Source organism: Canis lupus, chromosome 33 (assembly GCF_003254725.2).
Source record: "Canis lupus dingo isolate Sandy chromosome 33, ASM325472v2, whole genome shotgun sequence".
NCBI lineage: Eukaryota > Metazoa > Chordata > Mammalia > Carnivora > Canidae > Canis > Canis lupus.
The window spans coordinates 29,266,158-29,283,572 of NC_064275.1; the positions used below are offsets into that span (position 1 = coordinate 29,266,158).

Consider the following 17,415-nt stretch of genomic DNA (forward strand, 5'->3'; position numbering starts at 1 on the left):
TGTACCAGCAGTAGGAATAATTATTATCATTATAATTTTTGAGCACTTGTATTTTAGGCACCATGGTAAGCGCTTTACATACATTATCATTTAAACCTTGACACAACCCGTTGACACAGGTATTATGGGTATTTCTACTTTACAGATGAGACATCAAATAGTTTGTCTAATTATTGCACCTGTTCTAGGGAATGATTATTGCACCTGTTCTAGGGAATGTTCTAGAGGATTAGAACCCGGGTATGTATGACTCTGGAGCCTCAGCGCTTCAGCTATTGTGCTACTTGGCGTGTGGTTGAGGGATGGACAGGGGCCTACGGGGCCAAGAGGAAGGAGCTGCTGGTTCCCTCTGGGAAGTCGAGGAGGGCTTCCTGGAGGTGAAATACCTTCCTGGGGTTGAAATACCATATGACACCCAAGTGCAAGTCTCTAGGGACACTCAGGAGGGAGGCTGGGGTGACTCGGCCACCCTACACCCGAGTTATTCCAGTCCCCTGGGAGGTCACTGTCCTGGGCTTCCTGCCTTCCCCATCCTTCCGCCCACCCTCCTGGGGGCAGGAGGCTCTGGGCCTCCTCTGGCAGTCGAGTCTCGATGGGTGGCAGATGTGGAGCCCGGGAGCAGGGCTGGGCCCCTGCTTGCCCCCTGCCAGGCCACCTCCCCACCCTGCTGGCCTGCAGCACTGACCGAGGCGTTGACATCGGCCACGGAGGCATTTTCTTCTTCACTGAGCCAGAGCTGGATGAGCCTCACCGGAAGCCCTGGAAACGGGAGACGCAGGCCACGGTCACCCCCGGCCCCGGGGAGGTGGCTGGGCCTATCGGGGCGCCTTCCTCTGGCGACCCTGTGGCCGCAGCCCAGTGCCCGTGGCCCGGCGACCCGCCTCCCGCCTGTGGCCCACGGGGTCACCCTGGAGCCCCTCCCTCTGGGGCACAGGCCAGGCGGCCGGTGGTACCTGCAGGGGCGGCCGGAGTGAAGGGGTTCCCCGCCACCAGGCAGCGGCTGTCCGAGAAGGCGGGGTGGCAGGTGCAGGCCGGCTGGCAGTCCCTCTCGGGGGACACGTGGCAGTGGCCCCGGTTGTAGCAGTAACTGGCGGGGCAGGACCGGTTCCCACAGTGCAGCCCGGGGGCCAGAGCTGCGGAGGGAGGAGGCGGGAGGCAGGGAGGCCCAGGATCCTCGGCCCAGGGGCCCCCCCAGGATGCTCGGGCCCCCCAAGCCCTCTCGGCCTGCCTAGCAGTCCCCGACCCCTGAAGTCTCCCCCTCCCTTCTCCTGGTCCCCTGCCCGAAGCCTTTCCTCTGCATTTAGCAGACCTGCTGCAGCGGGAAGGGACCCCAAGGCCGCGGAGTGGGGAGCCCCAGCCTGCTTGTCTCGCCCCCTCCTTCCTCCCGCCCCGTCCCCTCGGCATCTGCTCAGTCGGGCCTGTAAGGCCTCAGGTGGTCACCGTGGTCACTGTGGTCACCGTGGTCACCGTGGTCACCCTCTGCCCGCCCAGTCTCTCGGCCTTCAGCCTCCCAGCTCGCCTGGCATCCTCACCTCCGTCCCTCCCCCCCATGGAGAAGGGAGACAAAGGTTGGTCCCAGGCCCCAGGCCCTCCCGGTGTCAACTGTCCCCAGGCCGTGCTCCTGCCAGGGCAGGTCCCCGCTTACCTGCACAGTGACGCCCGTCGCCCGTCAGGTGCGGGGGGCAGGCCTCGCAGCCCCTCCCGGGGACGCAGGCCACACCCGCGAAGCACGGTGCCTCGCACTGGTCCCTGGAGCGCTCGCAGTAGTGGCCAAAGGTGCTGGAGCCACACCTGCAGCGGGCCACCTGGAATGGGCGGCTGGTTACTGCGCAGCCGGGAGACCGACCGTGTTTCTGCGCCCCCCACCCCCGGCCTGGGAACCCACAGACCCCGAGTCCCCGTCCCGATCCTGCCAGCACGTGCCGAGCGCCGGAGCCCGCTGTGGTCCTGCTCCGAGCCCCCTGGGCCTCGCTGGACGGTTCTCTCCCCGACCGCTCTGCCCGGTGCCAGCCCTGGGACCCCAGCCACACCACATCTCCTTGCCCGAACCCCTTCTTAGAGTCTACCTACTTCCAGGACTGGACATCTGGGGACACCTAAACTAATACATTGATGCCAATCTCTGTTTTTCCTCGTCTGTGTCTTGTCCCCTCTCTGCCCCCCGGGCTCCTCCACCTCTACCCCTTCCCGGTGGGAATGCTCGATCGTGCTTCCCGAGAAGGGCGCCTGTAGGTGTAAGGAGCGAGCGGGGCGGTGGGGTATCGCCAGCCAAACACTCCCCTTTATGGCTCCTGCTTTACAACCCAAACAAAACAAAACAAAGTTTTTAAAAAAGCAAATGGGGCAGGATGGATAGACTAAGGCCAAACTGTCGTGGTTAGAAGCGGCATGCACCAAGATAGTCTCTAAAATGAAAAGATCCTTCTTTTAGCTGGAAGGAGACAGTAGAAGAGAAAAACGAAGGGGTGTAGGGGCATCAACATCATAGGGGACCTACACCCCTCTTCCCAACGCCACAACGAGGAGAGCCCAGAGAGAAATAGGCGTGTGGTGCTTGTAGGCAGACGCAGCCTAGGGCGCCTTATAAAAGGTGCCCCGTGTCTGAGCAAAGCACAGAAGCCATGGAGCACCTCCCTGGGCCTGAAGAGGAGGGAGCACGGCGCCTGTGAGCTGTGTAGGCACGTGCCCAGGGACCACAGGAGGCCTCCCTCCCCCACCTCTCCATGGTCCGGGCTGGGGGGCTGCCCGGGTGGCTCAGTCGGTTAAGCACCAGACTCTTGATTTCAGCTCAGGCCATGATCCCAGGGTCGTGAGCTGGAGCCCCCATTGGGCTTGCTGCTCAGTGAGGAGTCTGTTGAGATTCTTTCCCCCTCCCCTGTTCCTCCCCCTGCTTGTGCACGCACCCCCTCGACACGCGTGCACCCTCTCTCCCTCTCTCTCTGTCTCTCAAATAAATAAATAAATAAATAAATCCTCAGAACTGTGGAGCTGGGGCCCTCTGGGGAGCCTTAAAGGAGGCTGAGGTGGATGTTTCCCGTCAGCCTGGCAGAGTGGGAGCTAGGGGATTAAAATTCGGTTGAGCGATAAGCCGTGAAGACAGTTCTGTTTCTTACACACGTAAGTTCATGGCCTGAGATTGAGGTTGACTGTCCTCCCCTACCTTGGTTCCCAACACATACAATTCCCACCGAGACATCGCTTCCGTTCCCACTGCCTTTCCCCTCAACAAGGAAGTCTCCCTCCCACCCTCCTCCTTTCACTCACCTCCAGGGAGGAATTGCCCATCCAGCCCGTCTGATTATATAGACACTGGCTCCTGTCCTTGCAAGCGCAGACCACTGTCCTTGGCTGGAGCACAGATGACAAGTTGACTTTGACGTTTCTTGCTAGAATCTCCAGGGTGAATGGTTCCAAGGACTTTGGTGTCCACAGCAGTGTCCCGTTCTCTGCCCCAGGGAAGACAAGACCGTTAGGGCTGGGGGCCTCAGCTGCTTGCTGTCTGACACGTCCTGAGAGCTGATGTGGGCCTTTCTCTGCCTCTCTCAGGCCACCCCTCAAAGTCATCAGGCATTTCCTTGAGCTCGGCTGGCTTCCTGGAGTGATCTTGGTCGCACCCCACGCTGGAGGTAGCATGAGCCCCACTGAGTGATTGCAGGTGGAACTCCAGAGAGGGAAGGCAGTTGCCCCCTGAAGAGATGCAACCCTGCCCAGGCCTGCACCGGGACGGGACATCCAGGAGGGACAGAGAATAAGGCCCCAAGGCTAGGGTCCCCTTGATGCTTCCCCAGGCTACCCTGTAGGCAAAACTGGCTTCCCCTTCACAGCAGCCCCATCCCTGGCCCTGATTTCTTGCCCACCCTCCTCCCGCTTCTTGCACCTTTGACCTTCAGACACCAGACTACAGTGAAACGCTGCTACGTATCAGCAAGGACTCTTCTGATCCAAAGGTGTCTTATGGTTTGTCTCTTACGGAAAGTCTCCTTAAAACAGCAGGTTGAGAATCGTTGATAGTAGGGGACAGACAAGAGCAGCTCCCAGACTATCACTCTTCAGGAGAGGAGCCCAGGGAGGGAGAAAATCTCCTGATTGGCTGGCACCTGGGAGGCTGCCACCTGGCGCCAAAGGGCGCAAAGAGAAAGAAAGAAAATGGGCCAGAGAGAGGTGCTCTGAGCTCAAAATAAGGTCCCTAATGGCTTTAGTTTAGCAAAGAATAGTCTTTAGCATAAGTGGTGCTGGCAACTGAAGGGAAGTTGGGGACGCCCGGGGGCTCAGCGGTTGAGCATCTGCCTTCTGCTCAGGGTGTGACCCCGGGGTTCCGGGATGAGTCCCACGTCGTCCGGCTCCCTGCAAGGAGCCTGCTGCTCCCTCTGCCTGTGTCTCTGCCTCTCCCTCTCTCTCTGTCTCTCATGAATAAATAAATAAAATAAAATTTAAGAAAAAAAAAAAGAAGGGAAGTTGCATCCTGTGGGCTTTGACTTTTCCACCCAGGTCACGGTTTTAGGACGAGGGGTCTCCACACCAGTACTGACAGGCAGAAATGAGGCTTTGCTTGGTCCCAGTACAGAAGAGCAACAGGGAGAGACAGAGTTGGGCAATCGTGGTTGACCGACATAAAAATAATGAGAACCACGCCGAATGAAGCTATTTATACCTTTAAATCCTGTTCCACGTGATAGCCTTCTTTTAATAGATTTGAAAATGCTTTAGATCAGTATTTGTTAAATTGTTATACTCTATTCTAGTAATTCGGTGACCGCATCAAGCTGGTTAAAGATGATCGTGTTACTGGGTTTGGTGGAATGACCTTTGAATCACTTGCGCGGGCCCGAGACAGCTTTGCTCGCTGGCCAGACTTCCAGAAGGACATCGCTGCTGTTCACTGGGGGCACCTATCTGAATCATAGGGATCATTCTCGGAAATGCTGGTCCTAGATATTCCGGTGGAAAAGTGACATGAAATTGCCCAGGGCGTGATAATGCAAAATTACCTAAAAAAGCTTGACTCTGAGCTCATCCCTTCCACCCGCACCCAAGGGCTCTTACTGAAGAGCTTGAAGTCACTATTGCTGTTCCTCAGAGTGAATGTGACGTGCTCAGGGTGGCTGGTGTACTGAACCAGCGTGGTCTGCCCCAGGTAGGCTTGCACCGCGTGCGGACCCTTGATCGACGGGGGGTACTCATCTGAAACACAAACAGGAGATTCGGGTTTGGGGGCAGGACACTCTCTTGCCTCATGGGCCTCGTCTCTCTCTGTCTAGTCCTCTGGTTTGTGGGAGGTGTTCTCAGGGCTAGGACCCACCTCTGGAAGCAGGAATTACTCCATGTACCTGCTTTCAGATTTCTGTAGAGCAGGTGGGGGTTGAATTGCCCACCTGGCCAAATCCTTACCTTCGCTTTATCTTCCCTCCCCAGACAGGGTTCAGGTCAAGCTCTCTCCTGATCAGAGCGCTCTGCTGGGCGTGGTACAAAGTGAATCAGGAACCAGGGTTATTCAGACCATCACAGAGTTTTGCCCTTGGAAGAGGGCTAGGAGCCACGAGGGTGATCTCCAGATGGGCATTGCATTTGCCAGGAAATAGAGGAACACGGTGGACATGCAATTTCCATTTCCCTGTTCAGTCATTCGGTCAGTCGCTGAACACATGCACTGAGCGCCTACCGTATGGCTGGTAGGGCTCTAGGTAGTGAGGACACAGCAGTAAACAAGTACTGAGAAGGATACCTATGGAAACTAGGAAATATGCTAGATAGTTATAAATGCTGAGGAGAAAAAAACAAAGCAGGGACGGCAAATAGGAAGTATGGGTAAATGTGAGATTTGGGCAGGCCAGCCAAGAAGGGCATTGCGGAGGAGGCGACTCTGCTTGCACGCAGCCTTGGAGGAAGAGAGGGTGAGCCTGGGGCTGCCTGGAGGAAGGGTGTCAGGGCAGAGAGGGCCATGGATGGAGCCTGGAGTGAGGAGCGGGCCGCTGTGGTTGGTGAACACGGAGAAGCCAGGAGGGCTGGAGTGGAGGGAGCAGGGCAGGGAGAAGGAGAGGGAGAGTTGGAGAGCTTCTGGGGTCAGGTTGGAAAGGGCTGTGAATGTCATCACAGAGTGAGCCTGGGAGTCATGGGAGGAACAACCTGAGCAAAAGAATCTGTTAAAATTTTAAAGGAATATCATGAAAAGGGTGGGGCGGGAGGGGGGCTCCTAATCTGCCACCTAACTCTGCAAACGTCTCCCGCGCGCCTCACGCCACTTACTGAGGGTGGCGTTCATCCGCTGCTGACTTGCGAAGAGCATCCTGGTGTTCAGGCCCGTGTCTGTGTCTCCTGTGGCCAGGCTGTCATAGATGCACCGCTCATCTTCATGACACTTGGAGAGCAGCGTTTCATTTAAGGTTTTATTTTTCTGCAGGCTGGTAAGGAAATCGGGGGTGAAGTTGGAAGGCGGATGGTCACCTCTCTCGCCAAGGAGTCCCGTATCATTGGTTTTCCCTGTAAGACACAGGATGCAATGGCGGTGGCACCAGGGATGGTCTCCAGCTCTACTCCCTCCCCTCACTTTATGTGCCTGGGGGTGAACGAGGCAGATGCGGAGGGCTGGAGTGACTTCTGGCTTCTGAGGCCGGAAATGCCTACTCTGGTCAGTGAGAGCCACCCCTGCCCTTGTCTCCTCTTCCAGGTAGAGAAGCGCAGATGGGATGGGAGTGGGGGGACAAGTCTGGGACCGCACCAGAATCCTCAGCACTTCCTCCTGGCCTTTCCACTCCTCCCTCACAAAGGATGGAGGTCCGGTCCCACAGGCCTGAGGGACACCACGCTTTCCATCCCGCCCAGCTGCACCTGCCCCGAGGACCCTCAAGCCCTCCTCACTCACAGGTCATTCCGTAGTGAAAAAGTGAGGCCTCGCTGCTATTGCCGGGAATGCTGGAGCCATTGGGCATCCTGAAGTCGTCACCTGGATTGCCATTCCAAACTCCTGAGGGACAGAACAGGAGGTTGGCCATCCTGGGACTGTGGCTCCCCCCGAGGGAAACCCCTTCCAGTTGCATCTGTCCTTGGCCCAGTCCTTCCGGGGGAGGAGAGAGGACCGTACCTCATAGCCCACCCTCTGTCCCGGGGATGAAGAGGGGAAATGGAGGCGGGGGTGGAGGAAGAAGGGGCGCGGGAGGGAGGGCTTCCCAGAGCCCATCCTCCAAGCCCCCCTGGCTGCCCTGAACCGGAGCTTTAGGAAGCCAAAGGCTCACAGGGAAGCTGAGAGGTCTCGTCCCCGCCGCCCCGGGCAGGGTGGTGCCAGCTTCTCACCCAGGAGGCCCTCGGTGCGCCCCCGGTACTCCGCGGGGAGGCCGCACGAGGCGTGGAGGATGTTGGACAGGGCCCTCACCGAGACGGCCACCGCCCCGTCGAAGGCGGCCGACACCACGGAGCCCGCGCGGGTCACCGTGACGCCGGTGCTGTTGAATGTCTCCCGGCCTGGACGTGGGGAGACAGATGGGGAGCCCGGGGCCGGGACCCCGCGGCCCAAGACTTGGGGGGGACGGGGCAGGGGCGGGGCGAGGCTCCGAGGGCCGCTTGGGGGCCTGGGGCCTGGGGATGCCTTTCCCAGGGGCCCCGAGCCAAGCCCACAGGACACCCCTTCTTCCCGGGGATGGGGAGCGGCGGGGAGGCCCGAAGCCTGGCCCGGGTGAAGAAGCTGCCGGCTGGCGGCCAGAGGAGGGGGCGTGAGGCGAGGCTCCCGGGGTGGGTGCCCCCCCAAGCCCCCCCAAGCCCGACCCGAGGAGGCAGGGGAGCTGACGGCTGTCCCCAGCCTACCTTCGTGCTGAGTCTCAAACGTCACAGTCTGGTTGTTGACCTGCACGCGGACTGTGTCATTGGGCTCGAGGAGCCATCGGACCTGGGAGAGAATTGGAGGAGGCCTAAGCCTGACCCTCGGGTGGGCCCAGGGCCTGAGCATGGAGGCCACAGAGGGCCTGGACCCGAGCCCCGAGGACGAGGCGGGTGGGCCTGACGGTGAGGTTGCGCCGCCGACAGCGCTAGGGCGCGGCATGGGCCGGCTGAGAGCGCACGTTTCTCAGATGATCTCATTTAAAGCTCACAACAGCCCCGTGAGGCAATATTGTCATCCTCAGTTTACTCCAAGAAAAGGGAGGCAGAGGCGCCCGGGTGGCTCCTTGGGTGAGCCTCTGCCTCGGGCCCAGGGCGTGATCCCTGGGTCGTGGGATCGAGTCCTGCATCGGGCTCCTGCAGGGAGCCTGCGTCTCCCTCTGCCTGTGTCTCTGCCTCTCTCTGTGTCTCTCATGAATAAATAAATAAAATCTTAAGAAAAGAAAAGTGAGGCACTGGAAGGTCAGTAGTTCCTCCAGGATCACACGGCTGATGGAGCCATGACCCAAATGGCACCGTTCATAGGGTCGACTCTCGACGTGTCCCCCGCCCCCGGCACCCCCTCCCTCTGCTCCCTCTGCCTCCTCCCCTCCTTGGAGCACCCCCTGGCGCACCGTGACGGGGCTCAGGCTGCGGGCCTCATAGCTCGCTGCAAAGGCAATGAAGTTGGTGGCCCGGGCGGAGCCGGTCTGGGCGGTGCGACCCAGCAGCAGGAAGGAGGAGTTTCCGTCCCAGGCCCGGACCAGCTGGAAGTCACCCAGCCCATTGAACGTGTAATTGGCACCATCCAAGGTGGTGATGTGGGGGTCCCCAAACATCCAGGCTGGAAGAAAGGAGAGGCCACGCTGGCGCGGCTGGCGGGGTGCGGATCCGCGCCCCCCACGGCCTCCAGGCCAACTCAGGCCCGCGAGATGCTCAAGGAGTAGAGAACATCCCCAAAGGCCCCCCCCCCCTGCGCCCAAGTCACATCTACGGTTGCTTCGGCCCCCTCCCGGTGCCACCCACAAGGCCCCTCGGTTGGGCCCCACCGCCCTGCCCAGGCTCACCGGGCCTCGGGGGCCGGTACCCGGCGCAGCCCACGCGGGGCCGCCTCTGCTGGTACAGGGCGCAGAGCACGGGCCGGTCGCTCCAGCGGCAGCACCAGTTCTGGGGCTCCAGTTCTCGGCCTGTGGGGGAGAGCACATGTTGCGGGGAGACGCAGGACCTGCAGCACCCAGCTGGGGGTTTGGGCAACGGCGCCGGACTCGGGTCCTGCCCTGCTTGGTGACCTCGGGCCGTGGACCGGTCACCATCTCCCTCGCACGCTTGCTGGGGCAGCAAAGCCCCAGGGGCCCGAGCTCGTGGCTGTGGCTAAGGGGCTTGCTTTCTTGAAGGGTGGCGGTGGGTCCCCCTGCCCCCAAAGTGCAGGAGCGGGAGGGTATGACCGCCGGTCTGGGGACCCTGGAGGCTGCTGTGATGGCCGGGGGCAGAGCAGTGGCAGGGGGTGGAAGGAGGACCCACGCTCTCCTAATTTAAGACAACTGTATAGGGGTCTCATATTTAGGATGCTGCTGCTATTGATAAAGGACATTCGGGCACCTGATAGCTCAATCAGTTAAGCATCTGACTCTGGATATCAGCTGAGATCATGATCTCAGTGTTGTGAGATTGAGCCCTGGCCCCCAGCCCCGTGCTCTCTGGCTCTTCTGGAAGGTCTCTGTGGGAGATGACTCCATGTCTCCCCCGAGACAGCCAGCTAATCTGGGTCCTGAGGCACAGGGTCAGACTGGGGCCCCCTCCTTCCCCAGAACATGGCCCCATTCTTGTCTGGGGCCCTGTGGCCAAGTGAAGATGGGGCAAGAGGCACTCAATCATAAGTCCCTAGGATGGCAGCTGGAAGGGCTGCTGGAAGCTTCCCAGTGTTACAACATGAGGAAATCAGTGGCCAGAGAGGGTAAGGGGCTGGGAGGGAAGGGGGGCGAAAGGCTTCTTTCTTCAGATCCCACTACTTGGCTCGGAGGCCCAGGCCTGGTCTCTGACAGAGAAGGGTAGAGACTCCAGAGAAGGTGGGGGGTGAGATGTCCGTGAACACGCACGTACCAAACTGCCAAGGATCGTGCACCCTCCAGCCTTGGAGAAGCTCGCCCCAGGGCCCGTAGCTGCAGCACACGCCCCCGCGCCAGGAGGAGAAGCTGCACAGCTGCCTGCTGCCGAGGCCCCACCAGCCTGCAACGGGTACAGACACGCTCAGGCCCAGAGGCCCGGGAGCGGGGGAGGGACGGGAGGCTGGGGGGGACCCTGGGGGAGGGGCCGAGGGTGCCCTGGAAGGGACAGGTCAGGCGTGACCGGAGGGTTGGTGGGTGGGCTTACGGGGGCGGTGGGCATGCCCCAAGAGGCAGGGAGGAGCTCTCTTACCTATGCTGCTAGGCTGGAACCGCAAGTCCCACAGTCCCTGCTGCCAGGAGCAAGGGCAGGAGACCTGGTTCCAGCCCCACGTGGGCCACTGAGGCTGTGTCTTCAACCACTGCAGGCACCTGAGACGGTAGTTGGGCCTTTCTTCCTGGTGCAGGCTGTAGAGCTGCAGGCCCCGGAGGCCTAGCGGAACAGAGGAGGGAGGGATGCTGCTCCAGGGCCACAGGGCCGCACGCTCTGCATTAGCGACCGAGACCGACTCACAGATGCACCTTCTGCTACCGCCTCTGCCTCTCGGGACAGCCAGTCCAGGGATGGGACCCGTTTCAGTCTGGCCCCTTTATGCAACTTCCAGAAGCCCCTGAAGCTTGGATCTTAGGGGGAAACTCTGGGACAGTTGCCGAGCAGGAGGCCTCAGCCCCGCGGAGCCAGCCCCCATCTTCAGTGCACCAGTCCTCCACCCTCCCATATGCCAGTCTGAGTTCCAGTACCTTCCAGTCTCCCCGAACCAATTCTTCCTCATGCATCCTCTACCTCACTAAGTGGCAGCCACCAGCTCAGACACTTGGCTTCCATCCCTGACCCCGTCAGCTCCCCCAACACAGACGTATCAGTGGCCAAAGTAGCCAGGACAGAGGCCGATGCCCGGAAGCCAGCTGGGGAGCCACAGAGAAGCCGACATGTGAAGCAGGGCCTTGCTCCAGTACCGTGAGGCCGAGGAAGCTTCCTCTGAGCCAGGATGCCATCCTCGGAAGGGAGAAGTAGGTGGGGGCAGAAACCCTGCCGGGGGTCGAATTTAAATTGACCTTTAACTGTAAGTTGCATAGTGCACACCCCAGCCGCCAGGAGCGAGTAGGGGGCTCTCAGGTCCAATAAGACACAACGGGACATAATGTATTGGGGTTTGACCCTGTTCCCGCACAAAAGAAGAAATTATCCAGATAACTACAATTTGTTAAGGTTTTGAAAACAATAATTATTGTTTACGGGTTATCTGTTCACGAGTCTTCTCCACAGTGGCCTGATATCCTGGGCAACGAATCAGATATTCTCTCCCAACACCCACGCACACACACTGTCATATTGTGCCCCCGAGGCCGCAAGCAGCTGCATCTCGATGGAAGGGCCCCGAATCTGACCGGGCAGCTGTCTCCACGAGGTGGCACCCATGATTTGACTTAGCTGCTGTTTCCCAGAAGTGTTTGTCGCAGAACAAATAGCACGTTTATGTTTCACCATCTGCGTGGCTGATGTCTAACGCTAAACCGTCCTTCGTTCTATGCACATTTGGGGAACTGTAATTTCTTTCCTCTTGGGGCTTCCGGACAATAGATTGAGTCACGTCCATGGGGCCTCCTGATACTGAAGCACCGGCCTTCCTAACAGCTATTTGAGAGCAAACGTAGGCAGTCTGCTCCTTTTGTTTTTCTTTTCTTTTTTTTTTTTTTTAAGATTTTAAACATTTACTTATTCATTCATGAGAGACACAAAGGGGGTGGGCAGAGAAGCAGAGACCCAGGCCGAGGGAGAAGCAGGCTCCCTGCTGGGAGCCCAATGTGGGACTCGATCCCGGGACTCCGGGGTCACGCCCTGGGTGGAAGGCAGGCGCTCAGCCACTGAGCCCCCCGGGCGCCCCCATTCCTCCCCTTCCTACTCCTGGCTCTCAGCACAGCGTGCAGCACGCAGCAGGTGGAGACGTGCTTCCGTGACGATGACTGCACGTCAGGCTCCTGGACCTCCTGTTGGTAGGGTCCCTTCTGGGATCTCACCCGGACTCCCTCCAGCTCCGCTCGGCCACCTGGAGTAGCGGCCTAACTGCCCACGCATAGCCCCACCTCCTGCGCGGCCCTGTTGTCACCTCCAGGACCCGGCCTCCCCGAGAGCTGGGTTCGGCTGGTCCCCGGCGGAGACCTCGCCCCGCCCAAGATGCCCCACCCGAGGGCCCAGAAGGTCCTGGTGTCCCGGGCGGGGGGCAGGTCCTGATCATAGTGGAGCCGCCCTGTCCGGGGACCCCCGTGGGATGGAGGAGACGCCGGGAGCCGCGGCTCGAGGACCCCCGCGCCGCATGGCGGAGGACAGAGGGCATTTAGGGTCCAGCCAGGTGTGCGGGGCGCTGTTACCTGTGTGGGTGTTCAGGAGCCGGTCGGGCTGGTACCTCTTCCACGTGGGCCCAGAGGACAGCGCGCTGTGGCCGCAGAGCCCGTCTCCGCTGCGGGCGGGGGAGAAGCCAGGCTGTCGCGGCGGTCCCGCCGTCGGGGCCCAGCGCCTGTGCCACCCCAGCGGCGGCAGGTGGCGGCCTGCACCCGTCGGCGGGCCGCCCTGGGAGCAGGGAGCCCTGAGCCACCTGCTTCACCTCTTCCCGCCTCAGTTTCCACATTGGGGGAAAGAGGGGACGGTTGGACCTGCCTCGCTGTAGTGTGGGGACCGAGTGCAGTGACATCCGTGGGTCCCTGTACACCTGCCGCGAGGAGCACCCCCCGGCGCTTCTCTGGGAGGGGAGCCTGCAGCCCCCCACCCCCTGTGTGACACGGGCCAGGCGGGCCACACGGCGGACACCCGCCCAAGGCGTACTCGGGACGTGCGACAGCCCTCGCGCCCCAGCGAGCCGGCCGATTCCAGCCCTTTGCCCCTCTAAGCGCATCAGAAAGAGAGCGAAGGCGGTGGAATGACGGGGTCAGCCCTGGTCACAAGCCGGGGGTACGGGACGCGCCCTTCACAACCGGTGGCTCACACGAGCGGTGTTGAGACCCGCGGTCAGAGACTGAGTCACCCCCACACACAGGAGTCTGCGGCGCCCCCGCAGCCCCTTGCCTGCTCTGTCTGCCTTTCCCCCCACCGGACCCCGCCCAAGCCCCCCGGGTGCCCCGGGTCACAGGCTGGTGCTCAGCCCACCAGGGGTCACGAAGGCAGAGCTTGGCCTCAACCGGCGGGGGGCCAGTTCCTGCTTAGCCACCTCCAGCTCTGGGACTTGGGGCAATTCCAGATCCATTTTACCTCCGCTTTCTTATCTGTAGAATGGGCAGTAAAGAGTAGCCCCTTCATGGGTGGTGGTGATGATTAAATGAAATAATGCATATTAAGTAGTTAGTGTAATAAATGGTGGCTATTATTATTATTACAGTACTTGAGAGGTCGAGAGAGGTTAGCTAAGGACAGTAGAACTCGGGGAAGTCAATGCTCCGGGAATTATTATAAGGCATGAGTACTGGGGTGGGAAAGAGAATGGCCCGGTGGATGGGTATCTTTTCATTTGAAACAGCAAGAAGGGGGGATTGGAGCAGGCGTGGGTCAGAAACGTCAATAAGAAGGATTCATACCCTGTCCCGGGGGATGGGAGGAGGTGTGTGTGCCTCAAAAACCTGACCCTGCCACCACCTCCCATTACGTGCTCAGCGCTGGCCGTCCATCCCTGTCCTACCTGGAGAAGCCCATGAGCACCGGGTTGCCTGGGCGCTGGGTCACATCCCACTGCATGCCGCCGCTCTGATAAAGAAACAGGGCGTAGGACCTGCTGCCGTCTGTGGAGAGGATGGCCTGGTAGGTGCTGGTCTGGAGGTTTGTTGAAGACAAACACAGGGATGCCTGTGAGCGATCTGGGGTCTCCTCCCCAATGTCCCATCACCCTCCCCACAACCCTGCCCCGATACACACATCCTCTTTCCCTAGCCTACTCAGAGCAAACTTGGGATTGTGCAGGGCAGCTTTCCCCCCCCGGGCTGTCAAAGCATCTACCGTGGTGGACCTGCCTTTTTTGTGACTTCTGTCCAGGAAGGGGTGATAAAGCGTTCTGGTTTAGGATCCAGTCAGAAGAGAGTTTGTGTGAGAAAGCCTCAGGACTCAGAAAGATTAGCCACGACCCCAGAGAGCCGAGAGAGGCCTACTTAGCTTCCTCTGGGATATTTGTAAGGACATTGTTCAAATGTCCCCTCAACCTAAATATCGTGGATGGACCACAGAGGTGGGCCTGGAGGCTCTCTGAAGGCAGATGCCAAGCACTGTGCTTGTACAAAGTAGGAAACCAATGAACTTGTTGAACCAATGAGGAAACGAGTGACTTTAGACCACACACAGGGGCTGTAAGAGCGGAGTCCCCGGGCGGAAGACTGAGGACACTGTGTGCTGTGACCATGGCCACTGGCTGGCTTTGCAGCTGAGAGCTGGAGTTGGAAGTCAGAAAGCCTCCATTCCAAGCCTGGCTTTGTCACTTTCTAGCTGGGTGACCTTGAGCAGATCGTCTAACCTCTCTCACCGTCATCCTCCTCATCTCTAAAACGTGGATAATAATATCAGGTTGAGCCATCTCAAAAATGGCCGGCTACTGGCAGCCACTTCTGACTTACAAAAATTCCATTTCCTATGTTTTAAACCAGTGAGTATCGGTGAGTGCTCAGCAAACAGGGTGGGGGTGAGGCAGGGAACCCTGCCTAGGGTTCCAGGACGTATGACTTCCAGATGGTTCGCAGGGAGTTGTCCTTTGGTCCACTCACCCCGAAGGTCCGCCCGGCAGGATAGGCAGGGGCATTGACCCAGGTGACCTTTAGGGTCCACTCGGCTTTGTAGTTCCTGGTGTCAGTGAATTTATTAATCCAAGACTCCACCTGCTGGACTAGCAGGTTGTGTTCACGATAGAGCGTGTCATATTCCTGGGAAAGGAAGGCAGAGAAGGCAAGCAAATGAGGGTCCCACCTGCAGGTCACCTCATGGCTGTGAGGGGGGATTCCCGAGTGTATGTAACAGCCCTGCTCTGTTTCCTCCCCACCCTCATATTTAAACATCACTCTCTGCCCACAGGGAGCCCAGGCTCTGACAGCAGTCACGCTTGCCCACGTTCACACCTTTGTCTCTCCTTGCTGGCTGCTGGGAGATCCTGAATGCTGGACTTTGAAAGGCTCACCTGGTAAAATATGGTCCCCTGGCCACTGGAAAAATCAGCATCGTCCCAGAATGGAGCCACCATGGCCACAGGGTCCCTGCCTGTGAAGCCTCTAAGGGGAGGATTGGGGTAGGAGAAAATCTGGTACTCTGACTCCGGGAAAATGATCTGGCCATTATCTGTGAACTGGGAACACAAAAGTTCTGGTTAGTGTCCAGGGAGGGAGGGAGCGGGGGAGGCAGGGAGAGAACGTCCCAGGCGTGGGCCGGTTCCTCAGAAGTGTGATCCCCAAGGACCTCTCTGGGTGGAACTTTAGGGATGTCAACAACCACTGCCAGGTCGTCCCATTCGTCCCCGCCTGCTGGGCCCCCTTGCTTAGTCCTCACACAGATGCTCTTCACCTGCAGGACACTCCTCTGTTTTAAGTCCTTCCTGACAAGGTAGGTTTTGCCCTGCCTCGGCGGCCAACCCCATCCATAGCCGGCCCCAGCGCGGGGCGGAGCCCTCTGGGTGGATCCCCACGGAGCCTTCCTGAAGTCCCAGCAGCATCAGATGGGGCTAAGAGGATTGCTCCCCTGGGCCCCATCACGGTGTTGCCCTACCTTAGGGTGTCCTGCCTCAGCCCGCCACCCCGCCCCTGAGGGCTGCAGGGGCCATGGCTGCCATTCCAACTCTCCTCCAGGAGACGCGGCTACTTGGCCTGAGGAACCAGGAAACATTCATAGAAAATGTACACAGCATTAAAAGGCAGTTTCCCAAATAGAGCTTTCTCCTCATAAAAAGGCCCTGAAAATAGTGGAGAGCTTACTGGACCCCGAGACCTCTATAGTAAGGTAAAGACACTTGTCCCTGAGGGTAGGAGGGCCTTGCCTAGCTCCCAGTTGCTTGTCGCATACTTCCTTCCTCTGGGCCATGGTCATGGTCACAGGGCCATCGTCAAGCCCTAGAGAGAGAAGTAGAGTCTGGGAAGCACAGGTCACAGGTCCTGCCCTTTGGTCTACACCTGGGGACTCACATAGAGGTAATCCCGGAGAGAGGAGCCAAGAAGGAAGCCAATCTGGGGCCTGAAGAGTGGTGAGGTGAAGTCCGTGGTCCTCTCGACAAACTCCCTGTCTCCAACACTTGGCCCGTAAGGGAAGAGGGAAACGCCTGGGCCAGCAGGACAAAGGAAAGTCGGTATTTGTCCAGATACACAGGTAGATACCCCTCCCCCGCCCGAATTTGTCCTTGGACCCCTCAGATGTCCTTGGGTTCTAGCTTGAGAAAGCTTGTCTTAAATATTTCTCAAACGAGTCTCCCCCTTTCGTTCTTGGCAGCCCTCCCTGTTGGCCTGGATACCACCGCATCTCATAGGGCCCACTCGGCCTCCTGGAAATTCACCCAACACCCCACCCACCACGGCACCATCCAAGTATAAACCTGGCCGGGTCCTACCTGATTGTATCACATGACGGCCTCATTCTCAACATTCTTCACCTGGTTTCCACACCCCCAAGTGTCTTGGGGGTCTCCTCCCCATGCAATACTGGGACTCCTTTTCATGTCTACACTTTTTTTTTTTTTCATGTCTACACTTTTATTCCAGTTCTTCAAGCCCTCTTGCCTCCTTGGGATGCTTCTCCTTCTCCAGCTCCTATTCATTCTTTCCAGGAAGCCGCCTCTTCGCCTTGAGCATACCCCGACCTCCCCTGGGACCTTCCATTGTGTCTAATACCCTGCATTTATTCCTCTAATCGCACCTATCAAGGCAGCAGGTCCGTCTCTTACTAAACAGTACCGTGGTCACTTCTCTCCACCTCCCAGCCTGGTGCCATGTACAGAGCCAGCCCTCCGCACTCAACTCTGATGCTGTCCCGTAGCCCACTGTGGGAGTTGACGACCCGAGAGAGTCTATGAGCAGGCGGGCTGAGACGAGTCTTCAGTTCCATCTCCCCTCTAAAGGGGGTAGGGGAGCAGCTGGACTACCGATGGCCCAGAGGAGGCAGCACACATACCCACAGAACCAGCTCCCCCTGCTCCCCCAAAAGAGCCCTCACTGGTAGATCTAATCGAGCTGCCAAAACTACAGCATCCACATCTAGCTCAGATCTCTATATCCCAGAGTGGAGGGACCCCACCTCTCCAGGGACATTTACCTTTCTCTGGCTTGATGGGGACTGGGGCAGCCGTTGAGTGTGCCGTGGATGCTGCTGGAGGGAGAGTAGTGAGCGTCCGCGAGGTTGTTGAAGATAGTGATGTTGTTGTGCTACTCTGGCTGCCTATCGCCAGGGAAGTTACCGTGGTTC

At 58.9% G+C, this 17,415-nt stretch overlaps 1 protein-coding gene across 1 annotated transcript in view; it reads right to left on the reverse strand.

Moving 5' to 3' along the window:
• MUC4 (mucin 4, cell surface associated) overlaps positions 1–17,415 on the reverse strand; it is a 30,398-nt gene that overhangs the window by 4,569 nt on the left and 8,414 nt on the right. Inside the window, exons 5-23 of the mRNA XM_049105488.1 lie at positions 17,266–17,415; positions 16,146–16,279; positions 15,152–15,316; positions 14,745–14,900; positions 13,676–13,806; positions 12,378–12,466; positions 10,261–10,440; positions 9,946–10,071; positions 8,913–9,032; positions 8,481–8,689; positions 7,795–7,876; positions 7,288–7,455; positions 6,860–6,961; positions 6,244–6,477; positions 5,044–5,181; positions 3,265–3,446; positions 1,646–1,805; positions 954–1,133; positions 686–759 (exon numbers count right to left, since the gene is read on the reverse strand). Of these exons, the coding sequence (XP_048961445.1) occupies positions 686–759; positions 954–1,133; positions 1,646–1,805; positions 3,265–3,446; positions 5,044–5,181; positions 6,244–6,477; positions 6,860–6,961; positions 7,288–7,455; positions 7,795–7,876; positions 8,481–8,689; positions 8,913–9,032; positions 9,946–10,071; positions 10,261–10,440; positions 12,378–12,466; positions 13,676–13,806; positions 14,745–14,900; positions 15,152–15,316; positions 16,146–16,279; positions 17,266–17,415 (2,780 nt within the window). The remainder of the gene's footprint in view (positions 1–685; positions 760–953; positions 1,134–1,645; positions 1,806–3,264; positions 3,447–5,043; positions 5,182–6,243; positions 6,478–6,859; positions 6,962–7,287; positions 7,456–7,794; positions 7,877–8,480; positions 8,690–8,912; positions 9,033–9,945; positions 10,072–10,260; positions 10,441–12,377; positions 12,467–13,675; positions 13,807–14,744; positions 14,901–15,151; positions 15,317–16,145; positions 16,280–17,265) is intronic.